Source organism: Rhinatrema bivittatum, chromosome 5, assembly GCF_901001135.1.
Source record: "Rhinatrema bivittatum chromosome 5, aRhiBiv1.1, whole genome shotgun sequence".
Taxonomy (NCBI): domain Eukaryota; kingdom Metazoa; phylum Chordata; class Amphibia; order Gymnophiona; family Rhinatrematidae; genus Rhinatrema; species Rhinatrema bivittatum.
Window position 1 is genome coordinate 198,136,654 of NC_042619.1, and position 27,205 is coordinate 198,163,858.

Here is a 27,205-nt window from a genome sequence, read left to right on the forward strand (position 1 = left end):
CAGAAGCTACACACATCGTGCGGGTCCATGCTGAACATAATCCAGGGCACTGAGGGCATCGACGAAAACCCGATGAGGCCGGCCATAATGAAACAAACTGAAGGGGTGAAAATAACGGAAGCGGCAGGTGACTGATGCCGGTGGGTACAGAGGCACTGCCGCCACAGGGGAATGGAAGTGAAAGAAAACTTACCGAGAAACCTAACCAGGACTCAAGAGGGAAGCGGAGAGGGATCCGCACCAAAAAAGATGCAAGAAAAACAATGAAAATGACTGGGGAAAAGTTTTCCAAAAACTTTCTAACAAGAAAAAACACAAGCTCAGTAACAACACGACGAAAGCTCCGTGGGAAAAAAAAAAGACTGAAAAGGGACCCCGCATGGACACGTAGTATAGGGCATGCTGGGCATGCTCAGTATGCCTAGTCAGAGTTATAGAAACTTTAACATAAGTTTTCCGTGCTGGGCTCCATCCAATGATGTCACCCATGTGTGAGGACTATCATCCTGTTTGTCCTAGGAGAACCATTGCATTGACTTCTGGGAAGTGCAACAGAAAAAATTTGTTCAAATTTGGTCACTCACTGTTATGAGATACAAATTAAAATTTAAAAAATTGATATATTTGGGTGAAGTTAAATTTTATTTTTAAAGTTAGTAATGATTGCAAGATGCAATCATTACTAACATATATTATACAGAGCTATCCATAAAAGGTAAAAACAAACCAAAATCTCTGTTCTACCTTGAAGGCATCTTTAGTTCATGATATATTATATTAGAAAAATACACATATTAGAAAAATATACTTGGACAGTATTTCTGTGTTGCATTATGCTTTCCTTCCATACTACCTGTTTGTATTGCTGTCCTGCTCATACATATTTACCATAAGAAATGGCTTGCTGGGACAAACACGATAGTTACCAGCATCCTCTTTCCAACAGTGATCAATCTTGATCCAGCAAACATTGAGGGGAAGATCCATTCCCTGTTGGTTTTTAACAGTTTGTGTTATATGGTTTTTAGTATGTTTGCGCTAGTTGTTTGAAAATTGTTTTTGTGTTATTTATTCTTTATGTTTATGTTATTTTATTTGTACATCACCTTGATTTTCTGAAGAAAGGTGATTAAGAAAATTTAAGAAATTAAACTATTGCTCATTCCTAAAAGCAGTGGCCCCCAAGTCTACCTAGCTAATAGCTATAAATGGACCTGTCCACCAGAAACTCGTTCAAACATTTTTTGAAATCCAACACTGCCTAGACACATCCTCCAGCAACAAATTCCATGGCTTAACTGTGCATTGGCTGATAAAATTTGTTTTCAATATGCTACCAGTTAGCTTCATAGTTTTCCCCCTAGTCCTATTTGAAAGGGTAAATAATCATTCACTATTAACTAGTTCCATACCACGTATGATTTTGTAAATCTCTATAAAACCTATCACTTCTCAGCCAGCTCTTATCCAAGATGAGGAGCCTTACTCTGTTAAAGATTTTTTTTTTTGTATATAAGGGAGCCATTCCATCCGCATTATCATTTTTGTTACTCTTCTCTTTAGCTTTTCAAGCTGTTACATCTTTTTTGAGATGGGGTGATCAGGACTGCACACAATACTCAAGGTATAGTCCCTCCTGCAATTCCTCAGTCTGCTGGAATAATATTGTGTCCTCTGCAGATGTGATTATTTTGCTCCCTTTTCCAGATCATTAATAAATAAGTTAAAGAACAGTCCCAGTACAGATCTCTGTACTCTACTACTCACTTCCCTCCATTGGGAAAACTATTTAGCCATACTCTGTTTCCTATCCCTTAACTAGTTACCAGTCCACAATACAATATTACACTACCTCAGAACTTTAAATTTCCTAAGGAATCTCATGACAGACTTCGGCAAATGCCTTCTGAAAATCCAGACATATTACATTGAACAGTTTGCCCTTACCTACACACCTATTTGCACCTGCAAAGAATTATAATTAGTAGGGCAGGACTTTCCTTTGCATAATATCTATGCTGGCTCTTCCCCATTAAGCTACGTCTATCCATATGCCCAGTAATTCTTTTCTTGGCAATAGCTTCTATCATGTTGCCTGGCACCAATGCCAAGTTCACTGGTCTGTAGTTTCCTGGATCACCCCTGGAGATCTTTTTAAAAATTTGGTACTACATTGGATACTGTCCAGTCTTTTGCCCTGTACATCGCTTAGGGCTATGGTGTAAGCACTCAATAAATAAAATAAATAATATATCTGAGAACTGGAAATCAGCCAGTGTAATGCTAATTTACCATAGCCATCTATTTCTTGTTGTGACAGTCTGACAATTAGAAAATGTCTTGCTTGAAACTGGTTTTTACACCTAGATTGCCTGCAAATCAAACACAAACTTTTATTTAAAGAAATGGTTTGTTTGCAGCTTTTTACAATTTCTTTAACACACATATTATTGTTTTGGGCACATGCTCTCTCTTTTTTTTAACTTCCAAAGGCATATTTGTTAACCTGATGTGTGAAACAGTGATTTCTTGCAAGTACCCTATAATAAGATAATGAAGTTGGCTCTATTTCATGTGTCGTACTCTAAAACATAAGGGAGCACGTACTGTTAAATATAAACGGACATACAGCAAATGCTTCTTCAGTCCCCCTTGCCCTTAAGTTTTAAAGGGTAAGGGGTTCTGTTTGGCAAGAGATGCTTTAAGAAATTCCAGGTCATATTTTAATTTTCCATTAAAACAGTTCTTGGCCAACAGCAACACCTATTAGTTGGACTGCATATGTATACATAGCAAGGTTCCAGGGAGCTGTGGTCTGTGGCCATTGCATTAGTTGGGCTAGCTGGGGGGGGGGGTATAAAATAGGGTTAAAACTGAAATAGTTATGAACTAAGGCTCAGGGTGCCATAACCCAACAGAGGCCAAAGGAGAGGAAGGACTGTGCCAAGCCAAAAAAAATAAACTGAAGTGACATTATTTCAAATATAAAAACAAAAGAAACAAAGTGCTTTCACTTACAAATTTGCATTTCTAGATACCTTTCCAATTTTAGCTCAAGGTGGTTTATAACATCAGGTATAATAAGTCCGTGTCCCAAAGAGCTCACAGTCTAAATGTATACCTGAGGCATCAGGGGTTAGGTGACTTGCCTAAGGTCACAAGCAGCATCTGTGAGATTTCCAGTGTAACCAGCTCATTGCTCTAACCACCAGGCCACACCACTTATCAAAAGCAGAGGCTCATCCACACTTTAAAGTAAAAACAAAAAACAAACAAAAAAAAACAGTTAGCTAATGTAATGGAAACCCTGAGAGGGAGTGGATGGCAACAGAAAGGGAAACTCTTACCCCAAAAATTGTATCAATCTATTTTGGATCATAAAATTAACCCCCACAGCCTCCAGCTATTTCAGCAATGCTTCTAGTCTGCAAGAAGTTACCTTCCAATTCCAATTTCCCTTTTTATGAGGTAATACAGAATTTCATAATTTTTCATTAAAAACAACTTTCTGGCATGTAGTGACAACTATTTCATAAAGGAATTTTTTTCAATAGTTAAGAACTTGAAGGGAGATAACAGATTAGGGACTCTACCTCTCTTAATTCGTACAACTAAAGGGCTTCTTAGCAAACTGGTCTTACAAAACTAAGCAGCAATAGAGATTTTACAGGACTTGAAAAATTAGTTCTGAATACCTCATAAATAAAGGGCTGATCTCTAGTTTTTAAACTTTATTGAAGGTTAGTTCCAACATGATTCCTGAAAGGTATAAAAAATATCAAAGGCCAAATGTGGCTTCAAGTGAACAACAGTCAGATAAAGGTGATTCCATCAATATGAAAGTACATAAAATGGCTCTAAGATCCCAATCTGGCACAATACTCCAGCAGAAAGATCCCAAACCACTGATACTATATGCTAGATTTTTTATGTAAGTTGGGAGTCACCTGTTTGCAGAACTGCAGATAATAGAATTCATTCATCCATATACAGTGGGAATGCCCTATAAAGATTTATTAGTCTGAGTTAATCTCACAAATATATAGGACTGGCATCTGCTACCAAAGTGCCCATTGGTAATTCTATTAGGTCTTCCAGTAGTTAAGCTACTTACAATGGCTAAGAGAAATATTCATTTAAGAATTAACTTTTTAAATGCTACTAAATGCAATATTGCAGATTAGAAATTCCTGAATAAATCTTCCTTGGAATCCTAGCTTCCATTAATATGATAAAGGCAAGTTGCTTACCGTAAATGGTGTTTCCGTAGATAGCAGGATGAATTAGCCATGCTGTCATGGGATCTGTCAATCAGGTCTGGGAGGCGGAGCTTTACAAAGCAGAGATTTAGGGGCGGATTTTAAAAGGAGCGCGAATAGCCTACTTTTGTTTGCGCTCCAGGCGCAAACAAAAGTACGCTGGATTTTAGTAGATACGCGCGGAGCCGCGTGTATCTGCTAAAAACCTGGATCGGCGCGCGCAAGGCTATGGATTTTGTATAGCCAGCGCGCGCCGAGCCGCGCAGCCTACCCCCGTTCCCTCCAAGGCCGCTCCGAAATCGGAGCGGCCTTGGAGGGAACGGGGGTAGGCTGCGCTGCGCGGCGGAGCGGCCTTGGAGGGAATCCTCTAACGCCCTCCCCTCACCTTCCCCTCCCTTCCCCTACCTAACCCACCCGCCCGGCCCTGTCTAAACCCCCCCCCTTACCTTTGTCGGGGGATTTACGCCTCCCAGAGGAAGGCGTAAATCCCCGCGCGCCAGCGGGCCTCTTGCGCGCCGGGCCGCGACCTGGGGGCGGGTACGGAGGGCACGGCCACGCCCCCGGACCACCCCGGGCCGTAGCCACGCCCCCGTACCCATCCCCAAAACGCTGCCGACACGCCCCCGAAACGCCGCGACGACCGGGCCCGCCCCCGACACGCCCCCCTCGGAGAACCCCGGGACTTACGCGAGTCCCAGGGCTCTGCGCGCGCCGGTAGGCCTATGTAAAATAGGCTTCCCGGCGCGCAGGGCCCTGCTCGCCTAAATCCGCCCGGTTTTGGGCGGATTTAGGCGAGCAGGGCTCTGAAAATCCACCCCTTAGATTTTAGTTCTCTGCGGCTGCGCGTGTGTTCCCGCACAGGAAAGTAACAGATTTTCCTCAGTCTGTGATTAAGCTGTAGTTCGGAAAGACGGTGACTGCCAGGGAGGAGGGTGGGTCACCATGGCTAATTCATCCTGCTATCTACGGAAACACCATTTACGGAAGCAAACTTGCTTTTCCCGTCGATAGCAGGGCTGAATTAGTCATGCTGTCATGGGAGTCCCAAGCTCCCGATCACATTGTTTATGGTATATTTGTTTGTACGTGATCATGAAAAGTGTGGCATTCACCGTGTACAAGAGGATAGAGATTGCAGGATTGCGTGCCCTATCTTCGCATCAGTGGCTGCTTGTTGATCAAGGCAGTAGTGCGATGTGAAGCTATAGAGCGATGACCATGTAGCGGCCTTACAAATGTCAATGGGTTGTACATGTTTAAGATGTGCCAAGAAGGCCGCCACTGCTCTAAATTGATGAGCTTTGGGAACAGAATGTAGCTGTAGGTTCTGTTTGTCGTAGCAGAACTTTATGCACTGTGCTATCCAGCTGGAGATGGTGCATTTAGCCACCGGTAGTCCAGGCACCTTCGGGTCGAAAGAGACAGAGTTGAGAAACACGGGAGTCCGAGTTTGTTCTTTCTTTGTAGTACGCTAAAGCTCTTTTGCAGTCTAGCGCAGTGGTTCTCAACCTTTTTTTGGCCGGGACACACCTGACAGATGGTTCTCACATGCGTGACACACTGAGCATGTGACCGTCACGGGGCTAAATGTAAACATGCACTCTGCATCCACAGGAATCCCCTCAACCCCCCGCAATGAGTGCAGAGCAGATCTAGGGCATTACCCTGTACAACTCGCCATACAAAAAAAGATATTCTGGTTCTGATGACATCTCAGTAAAAGCAAAACAAACTCCCTTTACTACCAGGCACAATAGCCCTTCTTATGAAAAGACAGTAATTTACCACTAATGCATATCCTATTGAGAAAACACAACAAATAAGATTGATACAAAAGCCTACATGCTAGTAAAATATCTCACCTCTGTCACACACCCAGAACTGACCTTCACCAAGTACAGAAAGACCACACATTATAAATATGGAGACAGAAACTGGAATGGAAAACCAAAAAAGCCACTCTGCATGCAGTGCAAACCTAGAGAAATGGAAAGAGAAATATAGCACCTAACATAGTCCCAGGATCTGCAATAATGCACACAAACTAACCCGCACAAAGAAACACCTGTATTATGGAACACACTCAACCAGTAACAACCCTATCTAAGGAATACAACTATTAAACCAGGCCCTAAACACTAATACATTTCCTATTGGGAAAACAGAATAAGCCAAGCTGCTATAGCGCCCCACACAGAAATAATTGTAAAGCTTTACTAAAAATGTTACAAAACAGCTGCTGAACAGAATATCCAACAATTAAAAACTCATAAAAATTATTAAAACATGTCCAAATATCAATAAAATATTTCAAAACAGCAGACATCGCATAATACCCAATAATTAAAATGGCAATCAAGAAAAATAAATTTAAAAAGCCACCTTTTCTTACCCTCTCCAGCAACTCTCCTACTCCTTTCCTTTCCAGGCCAATAGCACTCACAGGAAGCAGCAAGGGCTGCTGAAGCTCTGTCCTCACAGTCCTCTTCCTTAGCGCCCACAACCAGTCACTCACACACATAACTCCAATTAGACCCCACGAACAGTCTCGGTCTCTCTCACCTCCCTGACCAGTCTCTCTCTCAATCACACTCATGGTCTCTTATATACAAGCTCTCAATCACACACAAATGCTCTCACACCCACACCAGCTCTCACCCAGGCTTCCATTCACACCCACACACACCAGCTCTCACCCAAGCACCCATTCACACCCACACACACCACCTCTCACCCAAGCACCCATTCACACCCACACACACCAGCTCTCACCCAGGCTCTCATTCACACACAGACACCCCAGCTCTCACCCAGGCACTCATTCACACACAGACACCCCAGCTCTCACCCAGGCACTCATTCACACACAGACACCCCAGCTCTCACCCAGGCACCCATTCACACCAGTTCTCACCCAGGCTTCCATTCACACCAGCTCTCAACCAGGCACCCATTCACACACAGACACACCAGCTCTCACCCAGGCACCCATTCACACACAGACACACCAGCTCTCACTCAGGCACCCATTCACACACAGAGACACCAGCTCTCACCCAGGCACCCATTCACACACAGACACACCAGTTCTCACCCAGGCACCCATTCACACCAGTTCTCACCCAGGCTCCCATTCACACCAGTTCTCACCCAGGCTTCCATTCACACCAGTTCTCAACCAGGCACTCATTCATACACAGACACACCAGCTCTCACCCAGGCACCCATTCACACACAGACACATCAGTTCTCAACCAGGCACCCATTCACACACAGACACACCAGCTCTCACCCAGGCACCCATTCACACACAGACACACCAGCTCTCACCCAGGCACCCATTCACACCACCTGTCACCCAGGCACCCATTCACACCAGCTTTCAGCCAGGCACTCATTCACACACAGACGCACCGGCTCTCACCCAGGCACTCATTCACACACACAGACGCACCCGCTCTCACCCAGGCACTCATTCACGCACACAGTCGCACCCGCTCTCACCCAGGCACTCATCCACGCACACAGATGCACCCGGCTCTCACCCAGGCACTCATCCACGCACAGACGCACCCGCTCTCACCCAGGCACTCATTCACGCACACAGTCGCACCCGCTCTCACCCAGGCACTCATCCACGCACAGACGCACCCGCTCTCACCCAGGCACTCATCCACGCACACAGACGCACCCGCTCTCACCCAGGCACTCATCCACGCACACAGACGCACCCGCTCTCACCCAGGCACTCATCCACGCACACAGATGCACCCGCTCTCACCCAGGCACTCATCCACGCACAGACGCACCCGCTCTCACCCAGGCACTCATTCACACACACAGACGCACCCGCTCTCACCCAGGCACTCATTCACACACACAGACGCACCCGCTCTCACCCAGGCACTCATTCACACACACAGACGCACCCGCTCTCACCCAGGCACTCATCCACACACAGACGCACCCGCTCTCACCCAGGCACTCATCCACACACACAGACGCACCCGCTCTCACCCAGGCACTCATTCACGCACACAGACGCACCCGCTCTCACCCAGGCACTCATCCACGCACACAGACGCACCCGCTCTCACCCAGGCACTCATCCACGCACACAGACGCACCCGCTCTCACCCAGGCACTCATTCACGCACACAGACGCACCCGCTCTCACCCAGGCACTCATCCACGCACACAGATGCACCCGCTCTCACCCAGGCACTCATCCACGCACAGACGCACCCGCTCTCACCAAAAACTTCTTCTTCCTTCGCTGCAGGGATGGGCTCCAGTTCCGCCGCGGCTTTACTCCGGCGGGCCTTCTTTTTTCGCCACCGCGGGAATGGGCTCCCGTGGTGGCCTCGGTCGGGTTTCCTCTTCGCCGCCACAGGCTGTGGCGGCCTTGCTTTGTCGGGGTCAGGTCTCCTCTTCGCCGCCATGGGAATGGGCTCCCATGGCGGCTTTGCTTCGTCGGGGGTCGGGTTTCCTCTTCATTGCGCGATCTTGCTTCGTCAAGAGTTCAAAATTCCTCCCTGCCTGCCTCACCGGCCAATCAAAGGCTTCCTCCCTTCTTCCTACTACCACTGGTAGGGAGGAGGCTTCCGATTGGCCTGCGCGGGGGCAGGCAGAATGAAGGAGGCTTCCCATTGTGTAATGGGGGTAGGAAGAACGAAGGCTTCCAATTGGCCCGCGTGTGCTGGAAAAAGGCAAAAGGAAAGTAGAACGGGGTAGTGGGACACTGGGAGACGCGACACACCTGGCGGTGTTTGGCGACACACTAGTGTGTCGCGACACACCGGTTGAGAAGTGCTGGTCTAGCGTATGCAGTAATTTTTCCCTGTCATTTGCATGAGGTTTAGGGAAAAAGATGGGCAGTTCTATGGTCTGATTGAGATGGAATTGAGAAACTACTTTTGGTAGAAAGGATGGGTGAGTTCGGAGAACCACCTTCTGGTGATGAAACTGTAAATACGGAGAATAATGGACCAATGCCTGTAATTCACTGACTTGTCGTGCTGATGTTACTGCCATGAGGAATACCACCTTCCATGTGAGGTATCTAATGTGTGCCGAGTCCATGGGTTCAAACGGGAAAAGCATAAGCTGTTCAAGAACTATGTTGAGATTCCATGGAACTGGAGGCTTAGAGATCGGAGGACGAAGGTGAGTTAACCCCTTGATGAAACGAGATAGTAAGGGGTGATTGGAAATAGGAATATTGTTAAGTGGTCTGTGATATGCCGCTATGGCACTGAGATGGACCCTAATGGATGAGGTTGCCAGACCAGCTGTGTACAGTTTATGTAGATAATCCATAAGTAACTCAGGTGAACAGTCTAAAGGTGGTACATAGTTAGAAGTGCACCAGGTAGAGTAGCGTTTCCATTTATAGCTACAGTTTTTCCTCGTTGAGAGTTTCCTGGATTCTAACAAAATGGATTGTGCCGAAGTGGAAACTCCCTGTTCTGTTAAAAGGAGCCTCTCAATCTCCATGCTGTCAAATGAAGAGATGAGTGTAGTGGGTGTAGAAGCATTCCTTGATCTTGGAAGAGAAGATCTGGGCGATTCGGTAATCGAATGGGGTCCGCGATGGACAGTCTGAGAAGGAAACTGTACCACGGTTGTCTTGGCCAGGCTGGAGCTATCAGAATCAGTTGAGCCTTGTCTGTTATGCACTTTTGAATTGTTCTTGTTATGAGTGGTATGGGAGGAAAGGCATCCTGGGCAATCCTGAACTGACTTGGTCGTATTGAGCAGAATTTGGGAACCTCAGCATTGATCTCTGTTGCAAAGAGATCTATTGCGGGCGTCCCCCATTGCATGAAGATGCTTTGGGCTATCTCCGAATTCAGTGTCCATACGTGAGGATGGAAGATGCGACTTAGCCTGTCCGCCCTTGTATTTGCTACTCCTGGTAGATAAGTTGCTTGCAGATGTATGCAATGTTGGTGAGCATGTTTGAAGATTGTCAGGGTCTCCTTGCAAAGGGGCCATGAACCGGACCCTCCTTGCTTGTTGATATAAAACATTGCCACTTGATTGTCTTTATAGATCATGACTCTGTGGCCCTTTAAGTGATCTTGAAACACTTGTAGCGCATTTCGAATTGCTCTGAGCTCTAATAGATTTACCTGCAGGGTCTGCTCGGAGATTGTCCATAACCCTTGTGTTTCGTAAATCTCGAGATGTGCTCCCCATCCCTTGCGAGACGCATCAGTGGTTAAGACTGCGTTGTGAGGAGGAGGACTGAATACTGCTCCTTTTGATAGGGTGGAGTGTAGGAGCCACCATGTTATGTCCTGTTTCATCTTGGAAGTCAACGATGGCTTAAGAACATAAGAACATAAGAAAATGCCATACTGGGTCAGACCAAGAGACCATCAAGCCCAGCATCCTGTTTCCAACAGTGGCCAATCCAGGCCATAAGAACCTGGCAAGTACCCAAAAACTAAGTCTATTCCATGTTACCATTGCTAATGGCAGTGGCTATTCTCTAAGTGAACTTAATAGCAGGTAATGGACTTCTCCTTCAAGAACTTATCCAATCCTTTTTTAAACACAGCTATACTAACTGCACTAACCACATCCTCTGGCAACAAATTCCAGAGTTTAATTGTGCGTTGAGTAAAAAAGAACTTTCTCCGATTAGTTTTAAATGTGCCCCATGCTAACTTCATGGAGTGCCCCCTAGTCTATTATCCGAAAGAGTAAATAACCGATTCACATCTACCCGTTCTAGACCTCTCATCTCTATCATATCCCCCCTCAGCCGTCTCTTCTCCAAGCTGAAAAGTCCTAACCTCTTTAGTCTTTCCTCATAGGGGAGCTGTTCCATTCCCCTTATCATTTTGGTAGCCCTTCTCTGTACCTTCTCCATCGCAATTATATCTTTTTTGAGATGCGGCGACCAGAATTGTACACAGTATTTAAGGTGCGGACTCACCATAGAGCGATACAGAGGCATTATGACATTTTCCGTTTTATTCACCATTCCCTTTCTAATAATTCCCAGCATTCTGTTTGCTTTTTTGACTGCCGCAGCACACCGTACTGACGATTTCAATGTGTTATCCACTATGACGCCTAGATCTCTTTCTTGTGTTGTATCACCTAATATGGAACCCAACATTGTGTAATTATAGCATGGGTTATTTTTCCCTATATGCATCACCTTGCACTTATCCACATTAAATTTCGACTGCCATTTGGATGTCCAATTTTCCAGTCTCAGAAGGCCTTCCTGCAATTTATCACAACCTGCTTGTGATTTAACTACTCTGAACAATTTTGTGTCATCTGCAAATTTGATTATCTCACTCATCGAATTTCTTTCCAGATCATTTATAAATATATTGAAAAGTAAGGGTCCCAATACAGATCCCTGAGGCACTCCACTGTCCACTCCCTTCCACTGAGAAAATTGTCCATTTAATCCTACTCTCTGTTTCCTGTCTTTTAGCCAGTTTGCAATCCACGAAAGGACATCACTACCTATCCCATGAATTTTTACTTTTCCTAGAAGCCTCTCATGAGGAACTTTGTCAAACGCCTTCTGAAAATCCAAGTATACTACATCTACCGGTTCACCTTTATCCACATGTTTATTAACTCCTTCAAAAAAGTGAAACAGATTTGTGAGGCAAGACTTGCCTTGGGTAAAGCCATGCTGACTTTGTTCCATTAAACCATGTCTTTCTATATGTTCTGTGATTTTGATGTTTAGAACACTTTCCACTCTTTTTCCTGGCACTGAAGTCAGACTAACCGGTCTGTAGTTTCCCAGATCGCCCCTGGAGCCCTTTTTAAATATTGGGGTTACATTTGCTATCCTCCAGTCTTCAGGTACAATGGATGATTTTAATGATAGGTTATAAATTTTTACTAATAGGTCTGAAATTTCATTTTTTAGTTCCTTCAGAACTCTCGGGTGTATACCATCCGGTCCAGGTGATTTACTACTCTTCAGTTTGTCAATCAGGCCTACCACATCTTCTAGGTTCACCGTGATTTGATTCAGTCCATCTGAATCATTACCCATGAAAACCTTCTCCATTACGGGTACCTCCCCAACATCCTCTTCAGTCAACACCAAAGCAAAGATGATATTTAATCTTTCTGCGATGGCCTTATCTTCTCTAAGTGCCCCTTTAACCCCTTGATCAGCTAACGGTCCAACTGACTCCCTCACAGGCTTACTGCTTCAGATATATTTAAAAAAGTTTTTACTGTGAGTTTTTGCCTCTATAGCCAACTTCTTTTCACATTCTCTCAGCCTGTCTTATCAATGTCTTTCATTTAACTTGCCAACGTTTATGCTTTATCCTATTTTCTTCTGTTGGTTCCTTCTTCCAATTTTTGAATGAAGATCTTTTGGCTAAAATAGCTTCTTTCACCTCCCCGTTTAACCGTGCCGGTAATCGTTTTGCCTTCTTTCCACCTTTCTTAATGTGTGGAATACATCTAAGACTGTGCTTCTAGAATGGTTTTTTTTTTTGTTTTTTTTTTTTTTTTTAAACAATGACCACGCCTCTTGGACATTTTTTAACTTTTGTAGCTGCTCCTTTCAGTTTTTTCCTAACAATTTTTCTCATTTTATCAAAGTTTCCCTTTTGAAAGTTTAGCACGAGAGCCTTGGATTTGCACACTGTTCCTCTTCCAGTCATTAAATCAAATTTGATCATATTAGGATCACTATTGCCAAGCGGCCCCACCACTGTTACCTCTCTCACCAAGTCCTGTGCTCCACTGAGAATTAGATCTAAAATTGCTCCCTCTCTCGTCAGTTCCTGAACCAATTGCTCCATAAAGCTATCATTTATTCCATCCAGGAACGTTATCTCTCTAGCGTGTCTCGATGATACATTTACCCAGTCAATATTGGGGTAATTGAAGTCTTCCATTATTACTGCACTACCAATTTGGTTAGCTTCCCTAATTTCTCTTACTATTTCACTGTCTGTCTCACCATCTTGACCAGGTGGACGGTAGTATACCCCTATCACTATAGTCTTCACCGACACACAAGGGATTTCTACCCATAAAGATTCAATTTTGTATTTAGTCTCATGCAGGATGTTTATCCTGTTGGACTCTATGCCATCCCGGACATAAAGCGCCACACCTCCTCCCGGGTGCTCCTCTCTGTCATTGCGATATAATTTGTACCCCGGTATAGCACTGTCCCAGTCTAACTTCAGTTAGTCAGCCAGAGTGACTCACTGCTCTCTTGATTAACAAATGCTGGTCCCTATTCAAACCCAATCACACTACCTCAACACCTTTCCAAGGTGAGTAAATGAGCTGAACTATTCAACTTTTTTACTTAGGTATACACTACTCCTAGCTTATTTCTAGCTTCCGGCTACTTTTAGTAGGGGGGGGGGTTGTGTTTTTTTTTTTCAATACAAACACTCAGTTCTTTAAAAGTCTGCAGAACACTCAGTTCTGCAGACTTTTAAAAATAAACACACTGGCTGCAGCTGACTTTACCTATCGGGACCTTTGGAACCTGTTGTCATCTACTTGCCTTGCGGGACCTGGAAGCCGGGGGAGGAGCCGGGTGAGACGCTTTAAAATCAGCGTCAAACCGGCGCACCGCAGCCGCCGGCGCACTGCCTAAGGGGCCTGCGTTGCTTTGCCTGGCTTAGCCTGGCGAACCTGGCCCTGGCAAGGAATTTTCTTGTTGTATATCTGCAGCCACGAGAAGTGATGGAGAGGAACGGTCTTTACGTATCAACTTTCAGTCACAAGACTCCTGGTAAGACTGATACCGAGAATAGTAAAATTTCTGTTTGTATTGGGTAATTTTGCTATCTCTTTGTAAATGCCACATACAAAGAGAAAAGCAAAACTGAGAGAACTGTCTTCTACCCCTGTGAGGATGAATCAACCCACAATAGAGGATTGTTTTGTGAAAACTCCTATAGTTACCCCAGAAGGGGGTGTCGCTGGAGGTTTAGACAAGGAGCAGGGTCTTTCCTCCCAGACACATGAAACATCATTGACCCCAGGGGCACCAACAACTCCTGAGCCACCAGCTGGATCTAGAGTGGGGATATCTCTTGCAGGTGATCCCAAACTCAAAATGGATTCTTTAACAACATGTGACCAGAGAGAAGCAGTTGGTTCAACTAGCTTCTCGGAGAGTTCACAACTGGGCTCTATGGATCAAAGTGGAATTACATCTCCATTGGAGGGGGGGGGGCTGGTAATATCCAGGAAGGATCCTTGGCTGGGATTTCAGTTATTACTCCTAAAAATTTTACTCTTGGAGAAATAGGAAATATGCTAGTTTCCATGCAGAAATCAATAAATAACATAGTAAATACATTACAGGAAGTGTTAAATAAGAATGTGGTCCTTCAATCTAAGATTGAAAAAGTTGAAGAATCAGTGAATTCTGTACAACTCAAGGTAGATGAAATGGATAAAATTCAATTGAATTTAATAAAATCTGAAAAATCCCATTTTGAGAGATTAGAAGTATTAGAAAATCAGTTGAAGAAAAATAATTTGAGGATATTGAATTTTCCTAAGACCGCTTTAATAAACCCAGTAGATTTATTTAAAAGTTACCTAGTGAATATCCTGAAATATACAAAGGAAGCAATACCAGCTATTGCAAGAATATACTATATCTCTCAAAATGAGGAAATGAAAAAACAAGATCAAGATAAAGATAAACAGCCTGAATTAGATCTGTCAGAATTGTTAGAAAAATCTTTTGAAACCAGTATAAATACTAGAGCCACCCTTATAGTACAATTCTCTTTTCTATCCGAAAGAGATTCTTTGATGAGAATATATTTTGGACATCAAAATGATAAGTTTTATGGACAGGTTATTAGGATCTTTCCGGACATATCATATGCAACAAGAATTAAAAGAAAATAATTTTTGGCAATGAGAGGTGAAGCTCAGAATAAGGGGATAAAATTTCTATTAAGATACCCATGTCAATGTATTATTATTAGTCAGGGGAACAAGTATATTTTTACATTAGCGACCCAGCTAAGACAATACCTGGATATCCAGTCCTAAAGCACTACCAATGCGTTGGTTTAAAAATGATATATAGGAGAAAATGAAAAATTTCTTGTGTTTTATTTTTCCTTCTCAGTTATCTGCTTCAAGACTGTTTGGACTCCCCAGCACTTTCTTTGCTTGATTTTTGTTACCTGGATGGATATTCACAGTTTGATTTAAGATTATGTTGTTTAATAATTTTCAGATTGTATTTCTTAAAGAACTGTGTAATGTATTTGATAAGAGTTGAAATAATAAATAATAAATTAAAAAAATAAAATAAAATAAACACACTACCTACTGCTTACTAGCTACCTTATTGACTGACTATTTAAAAATACAAACAGTCTAACTTGTTTATTCACTGCCTTTCTGACTATTAAAGACACAAACACATAAACACACTAAATAATATTCCCAAATAGTTAACTTTGCCCCAATACTTTTAAAAAAGACAATGTCCCAAGCAAAAACGTACTGATTCCTTTCAGCCACCAGCAAGGTGATCCTCTCCTCTTAGTGTTCCCATTGGAACACTGAGAGGCTTCTGTGTCAACAGTTGTGAGTGTTGTTTCCATTGATGTTTTAGTCTCCATTGCAGGTGTCTCATGTGTAGCCTGGTGTTGGGTACTGTGAAGATAGCTGCCACCATGTGGCAGAGGACTACCAGAATTTGTCTTGCCAACAGCCTTTGAGTGTTGTTCAACGAGTAGAGAAGTTGACTTATTTGTATTATTCTTTCTGTTGGGAGAAATGCCTGATTGTGAACAGTGTCCAGGCCTGCTCCTATGAACTGTAGTCGTTGTGTTGGTTGGAGATGTGATTTCCGAAAATTGATCACTAGTCCCAATTCCTGTAAGCACTATATCACCCGTCTGAGCTGATTGAGTAAGATGTCTGGGGTCGATGCTATTATCAGCCAATCGTCCAGATATGGAAAGATGGTCATATCCTGTTATCTGAGATGAGCCACCACCACAACCATGCATTTGGTGAAAACCCTGGGTGCAGCCGATAGTCCAAAGGGAAGAACCTTGTATTGGTAGTGTTGATGGCCATAGCGAAAGCATAGGTAACGCAAAGAGGATGGATGGATTGAAATATGTGTACACGCATCCTTCAGATCGATGGAACACATCCAGTTGTTGGGTTGAATCAGAGGTAAGATCGATTTCAACGATACCATCTTGAATTTCTCTTTGGTCAGGAATTTGTTCAATTCCCGTAGATCTAATATGGGGCTAAGTCCACCTGACTTTTTGGGTATGAGGAAGTATGGGGAATAGAACCCTGTTTTTTGGGTTTTCGGGAAAATTAGTCGAATGGCCTGCTGTTTGCGAAGCAAAGCAATCTCCTCCCCCAGTTGTGATTGGAAGCTTTGACTCTTTAGAGTGGAAAAGTGAAGTAGTATGGGTTTTGTGGTAAATTGGAGTTGATAGCCATGTCGTACTATTTCTAAAACCCATTGATCGGTTGTTATTTTCTCCCAGGCTTCTAGGCAAGAATGAATTCTGCCAGGTGGTGCTTGATGCAGTGGTGGTGGCTGATTTATTAAAAAGACGGCTTTGATTTTACTGCAGCAGCCGGTTGTTGGGTTTGCTGTCTCTGGTTACGTGGTTTACCCCTATGTTGAGTCGTGTTGTTTTGTTGCGGTGGAGGACGCTGGTAAGATGGATACGTCTGTGTACGAAAAGACTGATAAGACCGTAAGGCCTATGATTATAGGATTGTCTATGTGTAGCTCCCACATGACGCGTGGTCGAGAGGTGAGATTGTGATAAGGATTGGACTACTAGAGCTTCCTCCTTTAATTTCCCAACTGTTTCTTGAAACCGTTCTCCGAACAGGTTGTCTCCCGTACACGGGAGGTTCGTCAGTTTCTTGTGTAAATCTTCTCTTATTGTACTACAGCGTTATCATGCTATCCTACTGGCTGCTATGCCTGTCGCAGATGCCCTAGAAGATGTTTCAAATGCCTCATATATTGATCGTAGAAGGTGTCGAGAACACTCCTCCATATCATGAAGAGGCGGTGGTACCTGATCAGCCGTCGAGGAAAGCATACCTTTTGTGGCTTGTATGCACTCATATGGATATTGTACAATATAGAATTGATGGTGCATAATGCAGGCATTCAACATTGAGTTATGATACATCTTCCTGCCAAAGTCATCTAAACACCGGTTGTCTTTACCCAGTGGATACGAGGCATGCGATTTTGCTTTTTTGAATCTTTGCATTGCCAACTATCACAATTGAAGCATGTGGTAATTGTGGTATTGAGTAAGGTGATGTTTTTTCATACGAAATTTTATATCCGTTTTCTGGAAACCGCTGATAGAGAATAAGGCATTTCCCATGACTTCTGCAAGACAGAATGTAATAATTCGTGTGGTGGGAGAGATGTTGGTTCTCCCGGAGCATCGAAAATCTTTAGGAGACCAAAGGTTTCTGATCTAGGGTCTGTCTTCTTTTGGACCTCCAGATGTAATATTGTGCCCAATTTTTCTAAAAATTTTGGGTATGTCAGGTCCTCTGGAGGAGAATATGGTTCCTGTGGTTGTTCCTGTGGATCCGATGAGAATCCAGTAGATTACAATGGGGATGTTTGTGGAGATAGAGAATCTATAGGGGTATCTTGCTGTTGAATTGGTGAAATTGGTCATTTCGTCATTGGGGATGCCGGAGGCTCCACCGACGGTTCTCTAGAGGTATGTGTATTGTGTTCCAGAGAACTCACAGATAGCTCGTTAGACATCTTAAAAGATGATTGAAAAGTTTCATAAAACCCTGCCAATGATTGGGATAATTGAAGAAATGACTCTTTTGTTTGAGGAGGCATTGCTGCACGACCAGATTGTTTTGGTAGTTCACCTGTTTTAGGTGATACTGTAGGAATTTTAGCGGAAGTAGCTGGTACGTCATACTTGTTCCTCATTTTGCCCTCTGTGGTCTTAACAGAAATATCTGAGGACGAAGATGCCCTCTGTGTCTTAATAGAAATATCTGAGGACGAAGATGCAGCAGAGGAAGTGATTTGTATTAATTGTCTACGAGATAGAGAATCTACACTTCGTGGGTGAGATGACCTAGAAGTGGAAGGGCTCACTGCCCATGTATCTCTCTTCTTCGCAGCTTTTTGATGTGAGTGACATGATCGCCTATGATGATGGTGTGACGATGATCCTGTATGGGTTCCATATCCCGACAGTGATCGTCTGATTCGTTTTGACTTCACCACTGTAAAATTAGAGTCTGAAGAGGTGGAATGAGGTACATGTGGAGATTGATGTCTTCGTTTTACCCCATGTGGTATTGAATGATGTATTTGTTTGGACATTTGTAGTCCACTGTGCGTCGATCTGTGTGTTGTCGAATGCGCTAATACCTTCGGCGCCATGTGCGTCAATGTTTTTTGTAAGTTGTGCTCATATAACGACTTGTGCGCAGAAGTCATCGACGCCGTGTGCTCAGATGGTTTCGGCGTCGAGCTCGCTTCAGACGTCTTCGGCGCCGTGCACGCAGATGTCTTCGGCGCGTTATGTGCATACGCTTCCTGCGTTGTGCTCGCCGGTGTCTTGTGCGCCGATGATGATTTAGGCACAGAAGTATTATGCGCCAATGGTGATTTAGGCGTAGAAGGTACTTCAGGCGCATAAGTCGTCTGTGCTGCAGATTTAGGCGCCATTGTTTCCTGCGCTGATCGCCGAGGCTCTTCAGGCCTTCAGATCCGAGAGGACCATGTCGGCTCGGTAAGTCCTTACCTCCAAGCCTGGAGGGTTGAGGATTCCAAAACGACGCTCTTTTCTGTGACGGAGCCGCCAACGAGGGACCCGGTGAAGAATGAGCCTCCAATGGCTCGGAAAACGTGAAAAGTTCAAACATTTTGTAAGCTCGTTGTTTTTGGGCTCTTGGGGACATTCGAGCACAAAAATCACAATTTTGTAAATTATGCTCTGGTCCCAGGCTTCGGTTACATCGGTCATGGCCATCCGTGACAGACATTACCTTGCCACAGGCACAGGGGTTAAACCCCAGCTTTTTTGACATTTCAATAAAATAAGAAATGCTGAGGAGAAGTCAGCCCCGCGTGCGATCCCACTCGTGGAAAAAACAGACTGAGGAGAATCTGTTACTTTCCTGCACGGGAACAGACGCGCAGCCGCAGAGTGCTAAAATCTAAATCTCTGCTTTGTAAAGCTCCGCCTCCCGGACCTGATTGACAGATCCCATGGCAGCATGGCTAATTCAGCCCTGCTATCGACGGGAAAACCTATGCAACAGAAAATATTTATAGTATGACTACGCCTTATGACAACATAGTTTGAAAATAGAGCATTGTTTGTTCAAATGTTTAGTTTTTGGATTTGGTTGTAAGTCTGCACAGTATTGGACGTTTTTATTTGTGTACTCCTTATGACTAACAGGGAGAAATTATGATGATTAAGAAGATTTATAATGATGTGCACATGGTTGTATTTGTTTAAAATGTTAATAGAACTGAGAAAAAAAACTGACTTATGTAAGAAAGCAATACCCAGATTATTCTGTCACGTGGAGAAGACAACCATGAATTAGTTAAAAAAAAATCAGAGTTGGAGTTATTTCTCTCTATATTAATGTACTCGCTTGCTTTGTCTGCTAACTGCAAATCAATTATATTAAGACCAACCACTTTATTTCCTTTGGCTGCCTCTCAGTAGTTATATGTTTAGTTAAGCAAATTGTTTCATATGGGAATACATTTTCAAAAGCTTTATTGGGACTTATGCGTAGGTTGCCTGTATGTATCTAACTGGATTCTCAGCAGCCAAAAATAGACATGTAAATTCATAATTCACTCAAATTTGACCACATTAAAGGGAGTCATTCTGGAGGATGTCACCAATTTCCAGATGTAACTTAAAATTTTCTAATGTTGTGTACCTAAATGGCTATTTACACATATAACTTTAAGCCCCATTTTGCAACAGGTAAAGTTACATGTGTATATTTAGCTACATAATGCAATATTCTAACTCTTATTTTGCATTTGAAAACTGATTATTATTTTTTTTTTAGTTTGGTATAAAATTATGCTTGGAACTTTGCAGTTAAGTGCTATTGAAAATTTAGCCGTAGGTGTACATGACAATGTATGCTATACCAAATAAAGGGCCTGATTTACTAAGGCTTTTCTGTGGGAAATATGCTTTGTAAATGAGGCCCAAAAATGGTTAAACATTTTTAAAAGCTCCAACAAAACAAATTAATTCTGTAGTGTACTTGAGTTACTAAGCCTTTGGTCATATTGCCTCAAAGCATCCAAAGCATGTTTTAATGACCAAGAAAGAACTCCTTATGACTGCATTATAGATACATTTATAGAATGTCTATCACAAAAATAAAAAATTTGGTGAATGCATTTGGCTTTTCATGGAATACAAAGAAAGGTTAACAAACAAAAACAAAAAATATATCAGGAATACTTTTTTATTGGACTAACAATGTATTTCTTGATTAGTTTCAGAAACTAACATTTCCTATTTCAGGACAAAGCTGAATTTGCTGAAGTATTAAATTACAAAACTAGTCAAGAAATGCATTAAATTGGTCCAATAAAAAAGGTATCATCTATTGTAATTTGTTAATTTTATTGACCTTTACCTTCCATGTATTAAGTAGACTAACATGTCAATCATACTAAAAAAGGAAGCAAACAAAAGTTTAAATACTTCATGAAGTACCTAAACAATTAGTTATATTTAGGACTTCTGATTATCAATTAACACCAATAAATTCTGATAGGATGCCCCCGATTTGAAAATCCCTTGCTGATTGGACCTTGTCTATAGAAGTTAGACTGGCCCTAAGGCAAACTGCAGCAGTGGCAGCAACAACATGCTCTGAAGGCTCACAGGCTAAGGACTAAGCCAGTATACCTTTACTGCCAGGAGAGGGCAGGCCCATTAAGAGGACCTGGGAGCAAAGCATGCACCAACTCAGCCCCCAGCTTGTACCCCCTTCAGAGCATGTTGCAGCTGCTATGCAACTGGGCCTCGAAGCAGCCCCAGCTTCTATAGACAAGTTTGCTAGATGCTGGGGCTGTACTGGTGGGAGGGATGAGTATGGGCACTGTGCTGGAGGAAGGTGGTATGAGTGCTAGGGGTATGGAAGGAAGTACTTGGTTGTCACCTTGGGGAGCTCTGTTGGGGCGGGAAAACTGTGTTGAGGCTGTGAGGGGGTTATGGGAAAAAACACTGTACAAACTAAAAAAGCAACCCAGTACAAGTTAAAGCAATGTGAAAACACCAAAAAAACCATCTATTTTAAACATCTTAAAAAATAACCTAATTAGCTGCAAAAAACAAAACACACCAAAATTTACATTTTATCAACACCTAAAATCAGAAGCCCTCAGTATATTTTCCACAGAATCTGACAAATATACCCGCTTCCAACAAAAGTAAAATGCATATACCTTATATAAATATATACAAATCAGGCCCAGCCTATGTTATTTTCAGAGACTGCACTTTCTATGTCAAGTGTCAATAGAGAAATGCTCTAATTTGTTTTGTCTTATATTTTTGTTTTCCTGGCAAATTTGGGAAACTTAGCTATTCATGGCATGCTGCCCTAGCTAAATGATAAATCCTGTCTATTGCTTTCAAATGCACCAACCTTCTCAAAAACACTGGATGGTGTCATCAAACAAAACCTGATGTTCTGAATGATGGTATCTGTATGTCTCCAGCGCCTTCTATCATGCCGTAGCCAAGCCTGAACTGCCTCGTACAGCTCTATTTCAGGGAACCTGCTCAGACGATCATTATCCAAATAACTCATGAGTTTTTCAAAACTCAGGTAGGACAAGAATTCCGGTCTGGACATGAGTGGCACAAAGTTCTCCAACAGAAAGGAATCCAGCTTTTCCCTCACCCCCTCGATGTTTACGCTGAAGTCATCTAACAGTCTCATAATTTCTGCACAGTTTTCCAAGCAGATTTTTGCTAAAAGAAAAGAACAGCAGAACTTTACCACTTCTGTAAGTTGGACATACATGGCAGCCTGCAGGATCTCATGAACTGTAGTCATGCTCAGTTCAATGTTCCCATAGTACATGAACTGGAGGACATGGCTGAAACCTGTAGCTGTCAGGCCTTTCAGGTGAATTTTGTCTTGGTCTCGCTCCCTCATGTCGGCTGTGAACATAATTCTGAAGTAATCACTCTGGGTAGCAAGCAATGCTTTATGAGCCTGGAACGGATGATCTTCAATAACTAGAGTGACATCAAGAAGTAGTCCTTCCTCATACAATGCTCTGAACCCAGCAGACACAGTGGTATCATGAATGGAAGAACTGTATCCTTCCACAACCCCTGCCATGAATTACCTAAAAAAGAAAAAAAAAAGCACCCACAAAGTTAAAATTGCTAATAATTCTAAAATACTAAATATTTTCTAGATTGGTAGTGTACACAGTAATTAGGATATAGTAGTTTGAAACCTGAAGATCAATGTTGGTATTTCAGTATTGCAACTTACTTGCTTACCTGTTCTACAGAAAATATTTCCTCCTCTAAAACAGCGATAGAGAGAAATTTTCAACCAACTAAATGATTTTTCGGGAGTTCTAACATAGAAAGCCTATACCTCTGGGAGTTAAGTCAATGGAAGGAGACAAAACAATAAGGCAAAGGAACTTCTCTAAGAAGCTCCTCTGTCCCATTCCCAAAAAAAAATAAATAAATACATATATAAAAAATACACACACACACATATATACACACACAGTAAAAAAAACCAAAAACCCAACTGTGTTTCTTGTATGAATTGTTACAATGTAAACCAGAGTGAAGGCAATCTGCTATACTTCGGTATATAAAAGAATTTAAATAAATAAATAAATAAATAAATATACACAAATACATATACAGTTGTGCTCGTACGTTTACATACCTCTGGCAGAATTTGCAAGATGTGTACCATTTTAAAAAAACATGAGTGATCAGACAAAACACATCTATTAATTTTTAATGTGCTTCAAATTTAACTCTTATGCATCGCAGAATAGCACAATCATTAAACAGACACTAACCATAATCAAAAAAGCCACAGGCATTGCTATCTAACCTTCATTGCCATCTCAACCTGTGTGTGTCAACTAGAGTGTATATTATCAGCCCAAACATTCAAGAGTATGCAAACTTTTGAACAGGACCATTTTATTATTTCCCTTATTGCTATGGTTTATTTAATAATTGTGCTGTTCTGTGATGCATAATATTTTTAATGTGTTTCAAATTAAACTAACAGTCGTGTTTTGTCCAATCACTCATGTTTTCTTAAAATGATACACATCTTACAAATTCTGCCAGAAGTATATAAACTTATGAGCACAACTGTATATATGTGTATGAGCACAAGAGAGAGAGTGTGTGTGTGTCAAAGAAAGTTATCAAACCTTCCTCTGCATAACTGTGTTCTTATGCTTGTTCTCCCTCTCTCATATACACTTATTCTACAACTTTACAGGACTATATAATCAGGTAGAATCATCTGGCTTATCTACAGCAGAACAATGAGAAACCCAATAGCTGGTAGTATATTTTATTTTTTCAGATGTGCCACCTGCTATAGTCCAGACCTCTGAGATATGCCCAAGCAGTACCCTACAACTTTATGGGAGGAATTTATTTACTATTTATTAACTACAGCAAAAAAGTATCCTCCATTTGAAAACTCCATCAGCTGATGCTTCTATATGCAATGTATAATCATTGGGGAATGTATTTAGAAATGACCCTGTCATTGCTTTTAAAATCAACACTGACAAAGCAACAGTTTTCTCAGCCCAGGAAATTACAAGGATTTTTGTGGAACCCTAAAAATTCCACCAAAACCTACTAGCAACTGCTCAAATTGTATTCACCCTCGACTGCCTTGCACACTGACAGGAGATCTACTGCCAAGACCAGGACTGAATCTGTGCTACAGCTTACACCCTCCATCAGCCCATCTGCTGCTTTTCCTGCTTCTAGATCTGGGCCACTGCTGGTCACATCATCCAAACTGGCCTTTTAGGCAATTCCTGCTGTGAGAGTGGGTCACCCCCAAAGGAGCAACAGAGTAGCAGCAGTGTAGAACAGACAGTCTTCCTGAGGTGCAGTGGGGAGAACTGCTCATAAAGTGTCTGTGAAAGGTGAGGATGGACAGAGGAGCTATAAAGAGGTTGAGGGGGTGAGAGAACTGCTAGAAGATTGTTTAAAAAGGGATACTGGCTGGGAGAAAGAACACTGCTGTGAGGGTCTGGAATAGGAACTGAAACAAGTAATTCTAGCTAGGGATGTGCATTAATTTCTTCTGTTTCATCGGGAACGCATGTACCTCGCCATCTTTCTAGAACACGTGAAAACATATGCGCATAACTCATTACTAAAAAATATATGGATATCATCTATTTTTTTTGCATGGACTTAGAAAGTCAGCAAGGTATGTGCGTACCTGCTGAAATGGAAGAAACGAATGCACAGCCCTAATTCTGGCTGGGAGAGGAAGAGGCGAGGGCCTGGGAGAGGAGCTATGAGAGAGGGAGAGGCGTAGCCACAGGTTGTGAGGTTAGAAAGAGCTGAGTGCGCATTCTTGGTACACAGATGCTTCTAATTTACCTAACTCTGTAACGTCTGTTTTCAACGACACTTCTGTCATTGAGGTCTCTAGTATTATAACAAAGATGAATCCTTCTTTCTTTCCTTTAGACATTTGCAGTGTTCAGACTGCAAATAGAGAAATAATTGCTTCAGCACTCACTATTATAGTTAATTTATCTTTGTCAGAAGGAGTAGAACTCACATCTCTAAAGAAATCCTCTGTAAGGTTCTTTTTGAAGAAGACTGGGTTAGACCCTGCAATTCCTGCAAACTATAGACCAATTTCCTCCTTACTCTTCACATCTAAACTCCTAGAAGCAGTAGTACTTAAACAACTGTCTGAGTTCATAAAGGAACATCACATTCTAAACCAATAACAATTTGGTTTTAGAAAAACGCTAAATACTGAGAGCCTTATGATCTCCATACTGGACAACTTAAGAGGAGGGCTTGACTTGGGTCTTAGTTATCTGCTAGTAATGTTGGATATTTCATCTGCATTTGATATTATAGATCAAGACATTCTTCTCTTCCTTTTGAGAGAATGCAGCATCTCTTGTCAAGTCTTGTCTTGGTTTACATTGTATCTTTCTGAACTTTCCTCAGAAGTAAGAATAGGAGGCAAAAGTTCCATGTGGTATACTAATTTGATTGGTGTAAGGCTCAGATCTTCCTTACTATTCAATATTTACCTTGCACCCATCTGCAAAATTCTAGCCAATCTTTGCGAAGACTATCGAATATTTGAGGATGATATTCAATTTCTTTCTTAAAATACTTCCCACATGGTTGGATACAGTCAGTTTAATCGGAATCTGTCAGCCATCAAACAATGGATTCATCATAATAAATTGGCATTAAACATTTCAAAAACAGAGTTTTTGACAAGTCAATGTTCCAACAACGATTCTATCCCTCTTTCAATAACCTCAGACAAATCAAATTCCCTATCTTTTTCCATGCCAAAAGCCTTGGAGTATAGCTAGATAATAAATTGTCTATCACCACACCAAAAGGCTTGTAAAGAATGACTTCTACAAGTTATGGGTACTTTGTGGCCTGAAGGCCCTATTAGAACTCGAAGATTTCAAACTGGTAGTGCAGGCATCTACGTTGCAAATTTTGGATTATATATATATCACATATCAAGGATTGCCATCCTCTCCATTGAAACTAATACAATTACTTTTGTCTGATTAGTGGCAAAATGCGCATGGATCATATTACATCTACTTGGTGAGGCTTAAATAATTACCCAGTCAGTTTCGAGTTCAGTATAAAACACTATTCATAACACATAAGATCCTCAGTACAAATTCCTTTCCATGGATTAACTTCCTATTACGAATATCAACCCATAAGAAATCTTAGATCTCAAGAAAAATGGATTCTTGAGGTACCCTCAGTGAAAGCAGCACACCTTTCTGTGACAAGAGACTGTGCTTTTCCTGTGGCCACAGCGGCAATGTGGAACACAATACCTGAAGTGTTAAGACTGATGGAATGTACAAAACACAAAACACTTTAAACAAAGATGGCGACCATGCATTTGGCGAGTGGAATTGTGTAAGGACGCCGAACGGTTTTCGAATGGTGACATCGAGATTGTCGTCCCCTGATGAAGAATCCCACGATTCGAAACAAGGCCTTGTCGGAATTTGGACACAGAGTCTACAGCTGAGATGTGCACAGATAAGTAACGGGGAAGAGATTTGGATACAGAGTTTACAACTGGGATGAGCAACAGATAAGTGGCGGGAAAGCTTCCTGCTTTAAAATTGAAAAATCTATAGAGTGGTGTCATCAAGATTTTTTGTGTTCTCAGTTGCGAAATCAACAGTAAATGTGCATCGGCGTTACCGGAGGATTGTTCGGGACTGTTTGAAAAACAAAATATTTGAGAATAAACCCAATTGAGGGTAGTGAAAGTTTAAAAAATTTTTTTGAATGTTGAATGTTGCACTAAATCACTTCACGCAAAAAATAGAAAAGATATTCACAGGGTCGGAGGAGGTGGTTTATGATTAAAATACCATACATTGCGGGATGCAATGACATGAAATTTGTATGAAACTTTCCTCTCCTTCCCTTAAAAATTGTTTTTTCACCATCGCGGTGGATAAAGATTTTGTTGTTTAACAGCATTCTTAAATATTGAGAGCGTTTCTCCTGATTAGAAAAAATTATATTGGAAATTGATTGAAGGGGATATTCTGTTTCGAGTACGTATGAAGATTTATATCCCTGATAATTTCATTGTGCAGATTTTGTTTTTGGTTTCTTACA

General features: G+C 42.1%; 1 protein-coding gene across 4 annotated transcripts in view; it reads right to left on the bottom strand.

The window, feature by feature from the left end:
• Nucleotides 1-27,205, bottom strand: part of KLHL15 (kelch like family member 15) — a 217,815-nt gene that overhangs the window by 87,172 nt on the left and 103,438 nt on the right. For 3 of the 4 annotated variants that reach the window (XM_029603073.1, XM_029603071.1, XM_029603072.1), the window contains one exon: nt 21,951-22,662. In XM_029603073.1, the coding sequence (XP_029458933.1) occupies nt 21,951-22,655 (705 nt within the window). In that variant the 5' untranslated portion in view covers nt 22,656-22,662. The remainder of the gene's footprint in view (nt 1-21,950; nt 22,663-27,205) is intronic. The other variant, XM_029603074.1, reaches the window with a different exon arrangement.